This window comes from Cavia porcellus, unplaced genomic scaffold (assembly GCF_034190915.1).
Source record: "Cavia porcellus strain 051 isolate PalLab524CR breed Dunkin Hartley unplaced genomic scaffold, mCavPor4.1 scaffold_1, whole genome shotgun sequence".
NCBI classification, from domain to species: Eukaryota; Metazoa; Chordata; class Mammalia; order Rodentia; family Caviidae; genus Cavia; species Cavia porcellus.
The window spans coordinates 56,915,020-56,932,393 of NW_026947484.1; the positions used below are offsets into that span (position 1 = coordinate 56,915,020).

Sequence of the window (17,374 nt, forward strand, 5' to 3'; positions counted from 1 at the left end):
TTAAAAGGAAAAGGAAGAAAAAATCTTAACCTGTCACAGAATGGGACTGGATCTTAACAATTTTCTAACTGTCTCTTGTTCGGGATGGCTGTGAAACACAGAACACTCGCACACACATGTCAGACAAACTCCCTTGGTGCAAGTTCTTAGAGACTTTCATTTTCATCTTTTAAAAAAGAGCTCCATTCTCCCACTCTTGTCTGGCAGTCTATGAGAGGAAGAATCTTAGTAACCTATTCAACAAGGTTTAGAGTAACTTTTAGTAAAAGCCATCTCAGCATAAAATGTACTCGTTCTAAGATGGAAGCTTAAATCCTGGATGTGAGTGGTGAGTATGTTTGCGGGCATCATAGAGAATTACATAAGAAAGAGTTGCTTCCTGAGAACTGCTGACAGCCTGTCGTCTTTCCCTCATCTCTGTCACACACAGAGCTCCACAGTTGTTACTGACATTGGGCCAAAGACAGACAGGGGCAGGGCTCCTCCTCTAGGTTGAAGCCATGCTGTATGGACCAAAAAATCCATACTGAGAAAGTGCAGTTTTTCGTTGAGCAAAAACAAACAGTCAGATTCAACTGGAACAAAAGGAAAAACAATCCAACCAAGTACAAGCAAAATGAGAAAGGAGAACTGAGGGGAAATAGATTCATTGGTAATTTTGTTGGATGGCTGAATAATGGAATTAAGGCCACGTGCAATCCCTTAAAACCCTTAAACTTCTAAAATTAGTAGGCTGCAAATGACGAGGGGAAAAGAAAGTTCAGTGTATGTTAGGTGTCTGAAACCCCCTCCGTGGTACCCCAAGTTCTGTGAAGCAAACTGAACTTTCATCTCGTGTGGGACAGTGCTTTCCATGGAACTTTCTGTAGGGTGGAGATGTTTGAGATTGGCCCGATACAACAGTCACACGCGGCCAGGGTCACCAGCGGCCAGGAGCTTTACTTCCGCCTGCCTGTGAGGTTCCACAGCGATGTATTAATGGCACCACAATGGACAACGTGGCTTAGGAGGATGAAAAACACGGCAAGGCCCATGTGCCGTGCTGGTATTTCTTTCCTCCTGCTCGGACAGATTACATTGCCTTTTTGTAGAAAGTAAGAGTGAGCATCCTGCCTGCATCTCACACTAATTTCCACCTAGTGTGTTCAGCCTGGCTTGCTTTTCTAAAGTCTCTGTGCAAAGCTGTTAAATTCTTATTTGGAGAAATTATCAAGGCTTTAAGATTAGAGAGGGATGCAAAGCAAGCAGTATATTATGTGCTAACTGCACAAAATAACCTGAAAACAGGTAACAGAAAGGAGGAACGGTCACATCTGAAGAGAAGACCTACAGAATCCCCTCAAGGGCATCGTGCTTGCCTTTTTCATGGTCTCACTTTTTACCTCATGGCTCTTCTGCACCAGTGGCTTTTATAAACTCGAGCCATGCTCCTTTCTTTGCTCCAGGTAGATATGTCTTCTCCTTTTCTAACCGGGCTCTGTGGCACGTGGCAGCCAGAGACATGGGGTGGGGACCCGATTGTTGGTCTCCATGACGACTGAGCTTCCCGGGGCCAGGTTCCCCCTCGCCTCTGTGTGCATCTATGCCTCTGGCTGTTTCTCTCTTCCCAGTTTCCATTCTCTTCCTTCCTTGCTCTGTGTCTCGCCCTCTCATGAAGATTCCCCAGGTCACTGTGACACTGGGTTGTGTAGACAAACATGACTGGTTCTGTAGGAAGGAGCACCCCTCTGGTGCTAGTTTTATGGAGAAAGGTGCCACTGTGAACCCCTTCTCTATTTTTAGTTGAGACTCAGCTTCTGATGATGTTGTTCGCCCTAAGCATTTCATTTATGGCTCCGGTGTTGTCCCTAATGTAGAAATTCACACCAATTTTTCCTTAAAGCCATCCGTTTCTGGACAAGTGCAGTGTGCTTCTTGTGATCTCTTAATGAAGCCTAATAAAGTTTTCACTTATTAATTGGAAAGGCTTTATTCTGGGCTTCTTGATATGGAAATATTTGAAGCTATAGTATATGAAGTTATATTCAAATATTTCAAGGAAAAAGACAGACACTATGGTAACTACTATTAAGTCGGGTTATTTGGTGGTAAAGCACTAGGTTGCTGAAACAGTCATGCTTTGACCTGTATGGTTATGTTGTTATGTCCTCTTTTATCTCAATCTCTGCCTTATTCATTAAAAAAATTATTTAGTTACTTTTTATGGTTTTTTTAATCAAGGGGAAAAATTTTAAAAATTAGCAGGATATATTATAGTAACTTTTTTTGATTTCCTGTTAATTTGTTTTGAAGTCCTATAATACTCCCACTATCTTGTTTTGACTGATTAGACTCTGTTCCATTCTGTATGACAGTATCAAGTTTGGGGGTATAGGCAACTACTTTGAAGGCGATAAGATTCACTAAGATGCCCATTCTGGTTTGACTATTATCTCCTTTGGAAGTCCTGTAATGTTTACAATGTTTAAGTTTTATTGGTCTTGTTCTCTACTGTTTTGTTCAACTTTATAATACCTAATGAGATAGACAATTCTTTTTAAGGAAACAAGAAACATTATGGTAACCATTGTTGATAACCTTGTACTCTGTTCTTACATCATGTACTATGTCTATTCTTGGTTTTGACTAACAGCTTTGTTTTGCCATATTTGACTTTATTCTCTTCCAAAAAAAAAAAGTAATAAGAACTAAGGAGTAATAAAACCCAAAATGTGTAAATTTTGTTGTAAAAAAGAGAGGGAAAAGGAGTGCTCTAAAGGATACAACTGCAAGTGTGTTCAGGGCTGTTAAATAGCTGACCATATTAATGTTTTTGGTTGGATCATTGAACACAACTGTTTGCAGTCTCTCTGTTTGAATGTTCACTTTGTATGCTTTGATACTATGACTTGAGCAACTATCTCTAAGACGATAATGTGTAGTCTATTAACTGGTGATTTCTTACTGTTTTTTTTTTTTTTTTTGTAGTTCTATATTACTTGTACCTTTACACCGCTTTGTTTTGTTTTTTCTTTTTCCTTTTAAATAAAATTTAAAAAAAAATTCGCTGAGCCACTGCTCTTTTTTTTTTTTTTTTTTTTTTTGTCTTTTTCATTTTTTATCAGTACCAGGGATCAAACTCATGACTGCCTGCTTACAAGGCAGGCACTTATGCTGCTGAGCTAAATCCTGAGCCACTGCTCTTAGGCACAGTGGGAGGGGAAGGATGGAAGCTGCTAGGCCAGGTAGGGCAGGACGACTATGAGAAGGCTGCTTTGGTGGCTCTGACAAGCTTGTGGGCAAGGAAACCATTAGAGAACGAGGTGCTGGAGACAGGCATTACTGTCAGATCCCCAGCATGTGGCCCATCCCCAACACCTAGCAGGTATTTTGCAAATGTTTATTAAATGAGCAACAATAAGCATCCTGGCATCTGGAGCCAGGTTATGAAGGCATACCCCGAAAATGGAGCAGAATGAGAAACTTGATAGGCAGTATCAGACGTTTCTGGGAAAATAATTAGACAACGGGTCTAGAATCCAAAATGAGGACTGAGATAGAGGGAGATCCCAGGCAGGGGCTAAGGACAGGGGAAAGCGGGAGTGAAGGGGCTCAAGCAGAGACTGCAGACAGAGAGACCTGTCCCCATGCGGGTGTGCCTTACTGCTCCCCTTCTAACTGTCACAACCACCGTGCACCAGGGACACGCCTGTGCTGGGCAGCTTTTTAGGGACCTTGTTGGACAGTGCACAACCTGTTCTATTACCTGCTGTGGCCCTGTTTCTGTAACCAGGGAAGTTTTTAGTCTCTGTTGTTTGCTCTTAGTATCATGTGGATCATTGTTTGGTTTGCTCTTTGCTCTCTGAGTACCTGGCACAGGAGTTAAGAGCTGCATAGGTATAGTGTGAGTACACGTGTGTGTGTGTGTGCAGATACCAGGTTACGGCTTATAAATGTCTGAGTTCCAAACAGCACAAAATGATGACTTGCTGTGGGAGTGTTAGTTTAACTCAGTAGTAACTACTTAGCATGATAATCTCATATCTGTTGGCTGAGGCTGTGGCTGTCACCGGGACCTGCCCTTTCCGCGGGGTTCTGATTTGCTCCTCACACAGCAGCATTGCCAAGAGCAAGCTTTCCCTGGACCAAAGTGAACAGGCAGAGGCTGCAGAGCTGCTTGGACCCAGCTTGAGGAGCTGCACGGTCACATTCTTGGTGGAGGAAGTCACAAAGGGCAGCCCAAAGTCAAGGACACTGGACACAGGGAGAAATGGCAAGGTCACAGTCTGAGAGGAGCATGCAGGAAAAGCCTATTGTTAGGGCCATTTTTGAAAAGTAGAGTATAACCATGCACAGGGCACTGCCTTGGGTGAGGCTTAGCATCCTCTCCATCTGAGCAAAGGATCTGTTGCATGTGTTTCCTGACATGTCCATTGAAAGATGAGTGGGTAATAAAGTGGAACATTTGCACACTGCAGAGTACCTCTGTGCTGCAGAGGATAAACTCAAGCTGTTTGTAGGAAAGTGGATGCACCTTGAGACCGTAATGTTCCTGAAACAAATCAGCAGCATGAGCTTAAATGCTGTGTGGTTTCTCAGTGTGTAAGTAAAGAGCAAAATAAAAGCTGGATAATAGGAAGCAGGGAGGCAGACTGTATTCAGATGGGGAGGGAGGAGAGGGAAGGGGAGAGGATGGGAAAGAAGGAAGCTGTGTCAGCTGTGTGCACCACCCCTTCACAATGAACACAGCCATCAAGGGCTGCAAACACAGAGTCACAGACAAGGCAGCCTGAGGAGGATCCACAGTCTTGCATTGTTTTCTATCCTTCTGCTTAACAATACTATGGATATGTGAAACTCACAGCTACTTGCTGTGGAAAGTGCTTTGCTTTCCTCTGGAAGATAAGCCTGAGCTACCTCAAATAGCTTCTTCACCAAATCTCACTTCCGGACCCAGGAAATTCCCCAGCTCACTCTCGCTCTGAAACCCTGTGAATGTCCTGGAATCTCCCTGTCCTGATGCTGCTGCATCGTCCACACAACAGTGTTCCTTTCCTGCCCACGGAGCAGCTGTTTCTGTGGCCTCGGCCTGGCGCATCCTGGCACGCTTGCTTGCTTGGTGCAGCCTCTGAGGAACCTGGACGTGAGCTACAAAATGAAGACTGGCAGTATTTTGGGGGAAAAGACTGAATGTGTGCTAATTCCTCGCTGGTGTCCAGGAAGTGCAATTCCCTGGGCTCACAGGGGTGGAATTTTATCCAGCCCGGATTCTGGTGGTTATGGATGGAGAAAGGCTCACATCAGAACACAGTTCTGTCCCCAACATAAAGAGGAAAAGGCTCCAGTGGGGCAACCGGGAATTCTAGAATCTCTGCTCTCCCCTTCCACATTTCCCTGCCTCTTTCTCCTCTTCTCCCCAGCCTGATCTCCAGTTCCAGTTCTTTTCCTTTCTAGATACAAGCAGCATTTTCAGTCCACCCCTTGGTTTTTGAAGTTGAAGGAAAGTGAGGGTTAAGTTATTTTTTGTAAACTTTCATAAATAATGAAGCAAACTTGATGACAGGGTAGGTTTTCATTTCCGTTTCATCCTAAGTATTTTAGAAGGAGGAGAGGAGAACAGCTGACCTTACACATCTGGGGTGGAAACTAAAAGGGAAGGTTCTGAACTAGAGAATTTTTTGCAGACTGCCAGCTAGTTGATCCTTTAAAACAATGTGTTTGCCCCCTGCACTTCACCCAGAAAATAAAAAAGTGTTTGTATTAGTAGATCCATAGTATATCTTAATTAGCTTAATGACTGACTTAAGTCATTGACTTAAAATGACTAGTACAAGTGATATAACACGAATAAAATTTACATGTTGAGTTCATACTAATGAGGAAAAGTCTGCATGGGCACACATGATAAAAATCATTGGGAATCTATATATAAGCAGAAGGGAGAAGAGGTGGCACATGGTTCTAAGAGGCTGATGGTCCTGACTGCAAAGACGGAGCGTTTCAGAGTGGAGGTGCTCACTGTAGTCTCTGCAATTCTTCCTTTTCTTTTTCATTGTTGCCTATTTTCTTCTCCCACATCCCAGATAATTTGCAGCAGATGATTTCTTTGTATAGCTTTTTAAAAAAATTGCAGGATAAATGTGGATGTAGCCCACATTATTTGAAGGAAACCAAATCTCCTACGGTCATCATTTGATAACCCTCAGGCTCAAACCCACTGCTTTTCCCTAAGTCTTTTATATGCTTGTGATTGCCATGAGAAAGCCCTGCTAAGTACAGCAGACCTATGGATGCTTTCAGTTCAGCTGGTGAGGTGTCATAACAAATACAATTTTGAGTATGACTATTGGTGTATACAGAATGTTTTACTTGTATTTCAGCATTTGTGTATTTCACAACATCTTGGAGCATTTCATCTGTTACACTTTCCAACACTGAATGGTAGCTGGCATTCCCTCTAACAGGATTCACCTCTGCCAAGATCCTCACTACATTTTTGGACCCCGTTCTAACACTGGATCATTCCATTTGGTTGTGTGACCATTTGTATCATTTCTCTTAGTTAAAGATGCACTCACATTGTCATTTTCTTCATCATCTGAATCAAGGAGGTCTGCATTCCCTGTATTTGTATCAGTTGATTCTTGCTCAGTTTCACAGTCACAGGAACTTTGGCGCACAATCATTAGTACATGAATGATCTGATGATTCACTTTAGACCTTCTCCAAAACTTGCAACATTGGTTTTTCATGTGGCATTGTACTGAATCAAGCTACTTCCACCAGAAAAAAATCAAAAGAACACTTAAAAAATCTGTTGCTCCTTTTGATCTTCTGTGCACACCTTGCTGTTCATTTGCCAGGTGGGTGACTGCACAGGTGGGTTTGTGCTTTCCCCAGGCACAGCTCTAAAAGTCACAGTCACATTCCATTCATAGTAAAATGCATGTTTACAAAACAGAAGAGTGTGTGGGTGTATTTTACCCCTGTGATGCTGAGATAAACATCCATAAAACCTGTTAGGTGAGTCATCATGTGAGTAACAATCCCAGTTTGACATTTTTGTACATGTATATACCTTGCCATTTGTCATACTAAGTGGGTGAACATGAAGACTGTTCCCTGTATTCCCAGGTACAGCTACTGAGACACACATCCAGCTACTACTGTGCTAAACTACAAATTTACAGTGGAAAAGCATGAGGTGGCTTGTTGCAGCCCGGTGTTACGGCCTGTGTGTAATAAAGCCCAGAACTTGCTCTAACCACTCCTGGAGCTGGACATTCCTCTGTGGTAAGCAGAGTCTGGAGTGTCAGAGTACATGGGCTCAAAAATGAGTTGGCTAAGGAGAAATGTCTGACACTGTACTCTAATGTCAAAGGCAAGTTATCCAGCTTTTGTGTGACTCAGTTTCCTTTTCTGTAAATCAGGGACCATAATATTTCAGAAGTCTGCATGAAAATTAAGTATGTTGATAAATGTAAAGTGCTTAGAGCAGTTCCTGGGGGCTGCAGATTTAGCTCAGTGGTGTAAGTGCCTACCTGGCAAGAACAAGGTTGTGGGTTTGATCCCCTGTACCAAAAATTACAAAACAATGTAAAATATCATTTTAGTAATGATTAACTTTGTACTGATGACTCCTAAATTTCTATCTCTATTTAATTTTCTTGATTTTAATGATTATTTAAAATTTTGTTGAAAAGCAAAATGAAATATTTTACCTTTATTAATACATGCTTGCAGAACACTATGATTCCATTCATTGTGGGGAACTGGTACATAACACATTACGATTACCTTTTTTCTCCTTCCCCTTCTCCACTTCCTCCTTTTTTTTTTCCAGTATCAGATTCATTTATTTATAAGTATTTATTTATTTATTTATTGTCTTTTCTGTGTATGTGTGTGTCTTTTTTTATAACTTTTTTTAAAATAAAGGGTCTCTTTATGCAGTTCAGTATGGCCTGAAGATCACTTTGTAACCCAGGCTGGTCTTGAACTTGCAATGAGCTTCCTGCTCCAGCCTCCCAAGTTCTGGGATTACAGGTGTGTGCCACCACAATCAGCTATAAATCCTTATAAAGCTAATTGTCATACATATCAATTAATAGCCAGATGAATAGACCAAAAATCATATAGATTCGGCTTACATTTTTTTTTGTTCTCAGAATCAAACCCAGGACCTTTTGCTTGCCAGACAGGCACTGTGCTGCTGAGCTATATCCCCAGTTCCTAAAAATATATATAAAACACGAGACAATTATACTAAATCAATGTATATTTTTTGATACATTGGCCATGCTGGGTTATGGTAACTTTTCTCTCTCTTTTCCTATTGTCTGTGGTTTATTTTGCACTTGATATTGAGTTTCTCATATAGAAATAATTAAGCTTATGTATCTGATTTACTTCACTTAACGTTGTGGTCTTCTTTTTCATAAAAACCGTCCTATATCCACCCTCCAGGTACTCAGTTCCCACTGTGTGCTGGGTGTTGACTCTTCCCTCCACCACACATTCTGCCCTGAGACAGCCCTCTACAGACTGAACACAGGGGCCAAGGGACCCTCTGCTCTGAAGTGGGTGGTGCCAGGTGCTGTGTCCGGGGATGACAAAATGACAAGGACACTTGTGCTAATGTCACACTCTTGTGGTTCTTGAGTGTCAGAGCTGGTCTGGGCTGAAAGGCAGAAGGAGTAAGTATCTGGGACAGTCCGTGAACCTTCTACAGTAGCAGGCTTTATCCTGCTTTGATCATATACACCAGAGTAAAAGATATGTGAGCAGACTCCCATGTAAGAGGTTTTAAATTTATAAATTACATATACACCTATCTGTATCAATACATTACATATGTTGCAAAAGATAAAAAATCTGTAAATAGAAAAAACCAAGACAAAATAAAAATACTTAAAAAAAACTAACTTAATTTACTTAATAATAGTACACCAAATCTTTTTGTACTTGAACTTGAGTTTCATATTGATGTCTGAGCAGTGGCTTTTTAAACACCTTTCAAATTAAATCAACATCATACTATCACTAGTTAATGCCAAAAACTAAAATATACATTTAGGTTTGAATTCGTTATTTATTTATTTACTTGTCTTTTTGTCTCAGGGTCTCACTATGCAGGTCAGGCTGGCCTTGAGCTCACTTTGTAGCCCAGGCTGGTCTCAAACTTGCAACAATCCTTCTGCCTCAGACTCCTGAGTGCTGGCACTCAGACATGTACCTGGCTTTATGGAATTTTTATTTTTAATGTTTTTGTCCTACCTCTTACTAAAAACTGATGGGAGAGCTCCTTCAACACTTTCTTGTTTTTAAAAATTCGTCTGGCATTATAAATGTTATCATCTACCCAGGGTCTATTTTCAGAACTGCTTTTCAAGCTGTTCCCCACTAATGAGTATTGATTTGATTAAAAATAGACAACAGAATCTGTAAATCTGCATAATCAAGCCAGGAAAGGTGGACACATTGTGACATTCAGAAAACAACAGGCACACACAAGCCTGCCGTTGTCTGACCATGGCAGAGCCTGCCAGCTGGAATCCTTATGAACCAGGAGGCCCATTTACTAAGTTCTTATAAAATGCAACTTCTATTTTATTTTTAAAAATAGGTATTATAAACAGTAACTCTAGTATTTTTCCCATATTGAAAGCTGAACACATGCCAGTTTAGGAACCACTGTACTGGGTCCCTTGGAGATTCTCTCCAGCCCCCGTGAAGCCTGGGCCAGTGCAGGTTCTGCAGAAGGGCTGGGGGTGTCAGGAGATAAAGGCCCCACCCCTGCTGCAACCATTTGATTTATTTGTATTTTATGCATTAAGCTTTCTGATCCATTTCCATCTGAATGAAGGACCCACAGTGTCACAGACTGATCACGTCCTCCACCTCCCAAATCAGTGGACAGAAAAGGCTTAAATAAAACAGACAAGTGGTGTGATTTTAGGGCTTCAGGAGGATCAAAACCCTACCGCAGAGTTCAAGATTCCCTGGGGGCTGAGACAAAGAACTTATCTGGGAGGCCCATATTTACTTGGTTTTCAAACAAGGAAAGGGTTAGAGTGGAAAACCTGGGAAACAGAGCAGACCCTTGGGAGTCAGTACGAAGACTTCCCTAAGCAGTGAACTGTGCTAATTAGGAGAGTGATGTTAGCTCCAGGTCGACCTTCACGGTAGTGAGACACCTGCAGCTGAGGTCTTTATCTGGTTAATTGGGGTGGGAGCCAGGTGTCCTCAGTTGTGGCCTTGTCTTGTCCTTCGAGGCTTCAGGATATCATAGGCCAGTACAGGCCTCAGCCAGGACCAGCAATTCATAGGGGTTCACTTTCTATGACGCTACTGCCTATCAACAAACAGGGGAAGCAAGCCTGGGGCAGACTCACAGATAAACATAGAGAACCAGCTGATCAAATTTAAATTCTGTTCAGAGCTGCTTTGTAGTGGTCTCCATCACCACAGCTACAACCCGCCCGAAACTGCCTTTGGAGAACCCTACAAACCCAAACCCAACAATTCTGATGAATGGGTTAAACTGAAGACTGGATAGTAGAGTTGCAAAGACAGCATTTTATCACAGAAATAAATATATTGATAGTTAAATTCCTGGGCTTTTAATGTATTCTGCTTTTCTTACCTGAAAAATCCCAGCCTCAAATCTAAAAGAAAAAAAAAGCTTAATCACACATATTACAAAAGATTCGGGCATAGGGAAATGGGTCCTAAATACATTAGTAAAAATACTTCCTGGTTTTTTTTTTTCTTAATTGAGACATTTAGTAGATAGTTTTCAGTATTTTAGAAACTGATCATATTAAAGTCTAGCTTTAAAAAAGGATATGGTTCTTGGAGTATTTCAGTGAGTGTAGCCTTCTTTTGCTTCGGTGTCTTGGAAATGCCCTCTAGTTGATGCATCTTAAGATAATATAGAATCATCGGACTCTGACCGCCAAAATGGAAGAGAACACGGTAAAACTCGGGACCAAGGCTGCTGTAATGGGACTGAAGAAACAGGAAGCCAAGTCAACTATTTTGTATTTTTAAAGAACTGTTAACTTTAATTGCAAGATAAGTAAGATTACTCTTAAATGTACTTAAAATATATAAAAGTGTGTCCTACAGAGCATCATCTTTTCATAGTTGTTGCTTATTTTGTTTTTTCTGATTCACTAGTGCGTACTGATTCTAGAGCTCAGCCGGCCTCATTTTGGCAGGGGTGTGTGTGTGTGTGCACGCACGTGCGTGTCACATCCTGCACTATGTCATTTTCAGCCCTCTACCTCTGTGGTCCTGTGCTCCCCAGTTTCATGCTTTTTAGTTTCAATGTGTGTAATGTATTCTAATCACACTCACACCCATTACCTGTCCTTATGTTCTTCCCCTTATTACCTCCCTTTTCTCGTGACAGTCCCCCTTCTACTGTCTTTTGTCATCTTGTTTAGATTTTACATACTAGAGGGCGCATGCAGAATTTCTCTTTTTGGGTCTGGCAGAGAGCATCTTTTTTTGTATTTTACCAGTAACAGGGATCAAACTCACACCTGGGCACTTGCAAGAGAGACGCATATGCCACTGAGCTAAATCTCCAGCCCTAACAAAGCATCTTCTTAATTAAAGGAGCTGATGAATATGTGTGGCCAGTTTCTTCTATCCATTTGATTTATCATCAAACTTATGTGTTGGTCAGTACAGACTATTCAGTATAATAACGGAATAAAGAGAGGAAATGAACAGAGCCAGAAAAGTTATAAAGATATAGCGGTCAACATTTTCTAAATTTTATGAAAAATATATTCAAGAAGTTCAATGGATTTTAAGTAGGATAAATTCACCATCTCCAAAATGTTTAAAGACAAAGAGAAAAATCTCAGTAGCAACAAGAAACAACTCATCAAATGTAATGGAGTCTCAATACAATAATGGTAACAGCAGACTTACTATCAAAAAATAAATAAGTAAATAAAAAAAAAGGAGGCCAGACACAGTGGGATAATGGAATCATAGATTTGACCAAGAATTCTATGTAAAAAAAAAAATAACTGTATGTACAATTACTCCAGGAGTCTATTATTCCAGTGGGGGATAAGATCACCATAACCAATATTCGTAAAAATAAGTCTTCTTTCCATGTTTGTTATGTTGAAATGAGAGATTTATTATTTAGTCCACTTCTTGTAGGAATATATGATTTTTAATTGTATTTGCTTCTATCATATGTAAACTTCTCTTGAATTTCTTTTGCTTTTTATACTGTAGGTTTTTATTTTATGCATTACATGTGTTTCAGAATTCCTAGTTGATCCAGAATGGTTACAAATAATGGAATAATGGGACTATCATAAGTAAAACTGATTCTTGAAAATTTAATGTCAGTAGCAGACATATTTTCTATAATGTAACTGAGTCTCCTCATCATAATCTATGATAATCCACATCAGACTATACCTAAGCTAATCTTTAAGATATATACAAGTCAGCCCGCCCTAGTTAGAATCTGAAATGTCCCTGAAAGGCTTGGTCACCAGTCTGTGGTGGAACTGTAGGGGTGTGGGGCCTGGTAGGAGGAAGTGAGGGGGGCTGGGTGGATGCGGCTAATGGAAGGAAATGACATCACTGGAGGGCGGGCCTAATGGGAAGAAGTGAGGCCTTGGGAGACAGGCCCTTGAAGGGAATATTGGGAGCCTGAATCCTTAAGTCTTGCTTCTCTCTCTGCTTTCTTCCGCCATGTGTGAACAGTTCTCCTTTGCCATGAATTTCTGCCTTCCCACCAGTACCTGTTTTGCCACAGCCTGAAACAACAGTCCTACTGACCATATACTGCAATCTCTTCTAAGACTTAAAACAAAATCAGTCTTTCTTATTTTTACTTTTTTGTTTTTGTTTTTGAGACAGGATCTCATTTTGTAGTTCAGGCTGGCTTTGAACTCACTATGTGACCCAGGCTGGCCTCAAATTCATGGTGATCTTCCTGCTTCGGCCTTGTGAGTGCTGGGATTATGGGTCTGTGCCCCCACATGTGGTTTAGTCTTTCCTATTTTTAGGTTGACTATCTCAGCTATTTTGTCAGACATGCAAAGTCTGAGCTGACTAACACTCAGTCCAAGCTCAGCTAAAAATTATCTTGCCTGTTTAGAGAGATTTTTGTGACTCTTTTCTTGTGTCTGCCTTGGGTAGTGTAACATAAAAAATTATCTTACTAAAATTCTACACATAAGCATTTTAGTTACTTTTCTGCAGTTGTTGGTTATCAGGGAAACTACAGTTCATGGTTCCTTTCTTTACGAGGATCATGATTTTAAAGTTTCACTCCACCAGGCTAGAGTGGAAAGAAGTACCGAATGTAAGGTCAGTGTTTTGTGAGACAATAGTCATTTTTAGAAATACTTTAATGCAGTTTCACACTGCCCAGGACGCGCCTTGAGACCCTTCTAACCAGTGAACAGAAACCCCAAATGCTTCCTTTCATTCCACGAAAGACATACACAGAGACTTGGTGAGAGCTCTTTAAGATTTCACGATGGAGACTTTTACAGTCCAGAGCTAACAGCAGTAAAGCTGAAGACCTAAGCAACCCCGTAAACGTTGAAGGGGTCACAAAGGATGAACTAGAAGGTCCAAAGCATGGCCCAGGTATCTAACACATCTGTCGGCCTATTAAAGAATAACTGCTGACACTGACTGGAGAGCTAAACGCTGATTTTTGAGGTTCGAATGTGTGTTCTTCAGTGCTCATGTTCAATATCATGGTCAGAGATGGGGGACCCATCAGCACCCTCTTGACATTCAGACAACTCGGGTGCTTTGAAAATTCTTATTTATGTTCAGCTGAAATCGGGCTCCCCATAGCTTTCCGTGTTTGGTACCAGTTATACTTTGTAACCACACAGAAAATATTGAATTCTGGTTTTCTGTGGTAGCTCTCAAGTATTTAAAACAGTATGGCTTCCAGAGTGTTTTCATTACTAACAGAAACGTCTTTGACTATTTGACCTATTGTGTAAGCAGACCCTTCCATCATCTTGTTTTCTGTTGAGAACACTTCTGTTTTTCTGCAATGCTTTTCCAAAGCAGGTTTCCAGAAATGGACATAACATACCAGTCCCTGTCCAATCAGCACAGCCGGACCCTGCACGTGGTGTACTAAACGCCTGCCCCTCTCCCGTGCATATGTTGAAGTCCTCACACCCGGCTTTGGAGTGGGGCCTTCGGAGGTCTCGAGGGCCTCCAGGATGGGGCTGGTGTGACACCAGAGCTCTTTATCTCCACCATGTGAAGTCACAATTAGAAAGAGGCCATGCATGAGCTGTGTGGGCAGCTCTGCTCCTAGATTTTGTATAAATGAGTACGTTGAGAAATACAGTCCTGTTGCCCAAGCTTCTTAGTCTATGGCACTTTTTAAAAAAATGGCACTATTTATGGCCCCCCGAGGTGCATTAGCCAATGGGGGACCTACGATTCAGCGGAATGGAACACTACTAAGAGTGCGGCTTCACCTGGCTCCCTCCTGGAATGGTGCCCTCTGGAGAGGCTGTTCAGTCAGCCCCATGTTCACCCGCCCCTGTTTCTTAGTGCTTGCTGGAGATTAGCTACACATTTCCAAATACCTAAATCTAGCAATCTTGTTCCAAAGAAAATTATGCAATATTGTTATCTATCCTAAATTGATAAGATTATCAGTTTCTATTGTAAGTACTTGCAAAGCGCCCTTGGTTGCATTAGGAAAATTGGAGAAAGGTAGGATTTTATAAAACTGGATTATTAAAGACCAGAAAAATATATGAATACCAATGTTCATAAAATGGACATTATATAGGCATAATTTTTAATTTTAAGTAAAAATTTTTAAAAATTATCAGATATAACTAGGTAAATATGATTACATATTATTAAGAAAGACTGAAGCAGACTTAAAACCTAATTAGCTAACAAAATCGAGAGATTCAGAATTTCAAGCCAGTAAGCTCAGTAATTTTTGCTGTGGGTCTGTGGGGTCTCCACTTGCAAAGCACCCTAAAGAGCATGAAGAAATGCAGCATTTGACTCTAACTGTGCTGTTTTTCTGCATCATGGCTTAACAGCAAGGGCGGGCTGACCACAGTGATACTCTTCGAACACTGTCCCGACTTGATCGCCTACTGAGGTCACAGCCCTGGGAACACGTTAGAAAAACGCTTCCTAAATTAATCCAAGAAGCAGTTTTGTGAGGGAAAGATAATGCCATGGTTTTTCTCCATTGGAGACAGGGACATTTCAGAAGAAGGTAACACTGTAATGTAAGATTAAGATGGGCCCTTCCAGATAAGTCTCTTTCGATCATTACATTTTGTCCCTGAAATGTCTGCTGAGGTGTGGTGGGCAGGACCGCCTGTGCGAAGCTGGCCAGCTCCAAGTGCAGGGAAAGTTACGTGAGAGCTTTTTTCTGGGAACAATCCCCTCCTCACCTTCACTGTTGGCGCCGAAGTGCTGGAGTCCTCCTTGAACGTGGATGTCACCCATGCCCTTGGGTTCTTTAAAATTTTTGTCATATCAAAGTCAATATCTGAAATGCAAAAGGAAATACACAGTCTAGTATGTTTTTTCTTTACAAAAAATCATGCTCCTTTTGTTCTTTCTTTCCGTCTAGCAGTGCACACTAAGATGGTTACAGGTTGGCCCAGTCAAAGGAAGTAGATATTTATTTTCACACTGTTATTAAACAAGGCTTCAGAGTTTATAAAATCCCACCATGCACATCATCTCACGCCATCCTCACAGAAACCATCCCGTGAGCAAGTAACATTTTCCACAGTTTGAAGTCCAGGAAAGTCCATGACTTTTAAGCCACCGTTTGCTCAGGAGCGGAGGCAGTGTACGCATCCAGAGTTCCTGCCGTGACTCCAGTGGAGTCCAGCGTAATGGGAGGCTTGGATGTCTGCACGTCAGAGCCCGCCTGTCCTGTATTCTAACAACACCTCCAGGAAAGGAGGTTTTTTCCAACTTGCGTGAATATGCACGAGGGCCCGGACAGTCACATGACTTAATCAACCGAGTCATGGACCTAGGCACCAGGGAGGCATTAAGTGTCTCTGAACTCAGCAGCGCAGAGAGGGGGGCTGACTAGAGAGGCGGTAGACCGGCCCTGATCAACAGTTGCTCAAGAGACTGCTCAGCTCTGTGCGATGTGAGAGTAAAGAAAGCCTCTCAGGAGTTGAGGGAAGTCACTTGACCCTCTTTCTGACATTACATATAAAGAAATATTAGACACTAGCCTGAAATATTAAGGGCAGATTGAAGAACTGGTTAGCAAAGAAATTATATTCTAAATTTTAAGGGGAGACAGTAAGTGGGAATTGGATGATAAATCATATAGTTTTAAATGCTTTGCCCAACTTTGAATCATTCTTAAATACAAATTTATGTAATATTAACTTCTGGTCTAATAAAGGAACCTCTAAATCATGCCTATGACGGCCCCAGTGAGAAGTTTACTTTTTAGACCACCTGATGTTGGTTTTATAATTACGGTTTTATAATAACATCAGGTAAAGAAGAACCTAAGCTGGGTACAGTTGGTGACAATAGGAAGTGAAAGCCAGGCGGCACACATGGAAATTCACAGATGAGAAGATTCAAAGAAACGGGCAACGCCCTCCACCCCACAAAACTTCACACCCCGTTTAGGTACAAGAGTAATCGATAATATTAAAATGACCATCTCATTCCCGTTTCCGCTTGAATCCATTGATTCATTTTAGGGAAAAGGTTGCATTTTCCTGTGCTCTCTGCTCTCAGTGTCTGTGCAAGCTAAGGAAGGCTGCCTAGTTGAACTGCAAGAAACTGTTTCTTCATGTTTTTATTAAGGCTTTGCAAACTTGCCAGTGGAAAAAATATCAAGTATTGTTCCACTTACACTGGGAAAGTTTTATTTAAATAAAGTTATCCTGCTTATTTTAGGAATTTTATTTCCCTTATAAAAGAGACATTTATGCAGCTAAGAATGGTCCTCTTGCTCTACTCTTGTAGTTTTTAATAGACTTTCTGAAATGCAAATAAATCATATGATAATCCAAGGTAAAGTAGGTCATACACAATAATATGGTAATTGAATGTGGAAACTGAAATAGCATTACTCACAGGTCTAGAAAATAGCATTACTCTAGTCTAGAATATACCTAATTTGAATAAAAACTACTCTCACAAAGAGAAGTTCATGTAGCACTGAAATGCAATGGGAAATAAAGGAAAGAGGAAGCTCAGCTGGCCAGTAAGCGAAATGTATCTGATCTAAGCAAATGAGAAATACAATTTTCTCTTAGCAATACAAGAAAAAGATGAGTATGTCACAGAAAATATTGCATGGTGACGAGTATATTCTTACTGCTTACTCTATCAATTTTCCTGTGCTTCC

General features: G+C 41.1%; 1 protein-coding gene across 1 annotated transcript in view; it reads right to left on the reverse strand.

Annotated features, from left to right (window-relative positions):
• Window positions 1-17,374, reverse strand: part of Fam227b (family with sequence similarity 227 member B) — a 171,419-nt gene that overhangs the window by 16,895 nt on the left and 137,150 nt on the right. Inside the window, exons 12-13 of the mRNA XM_003471772.5 lie at window positions 15,429-15,526; window positions 10,829-10,989 (exon numbers count right to left, since the gene is read on the reverse strand). Coding sequence (XP_003471820.3) covers window positions 10,829-10,989; window positions 15,429-15,526 — 259 coding nt within the window. The remainder of the gene's footprint in view (window positions 1-10,828; window positions 10,990-15,428; window positions 15,527-17,374) is intronic.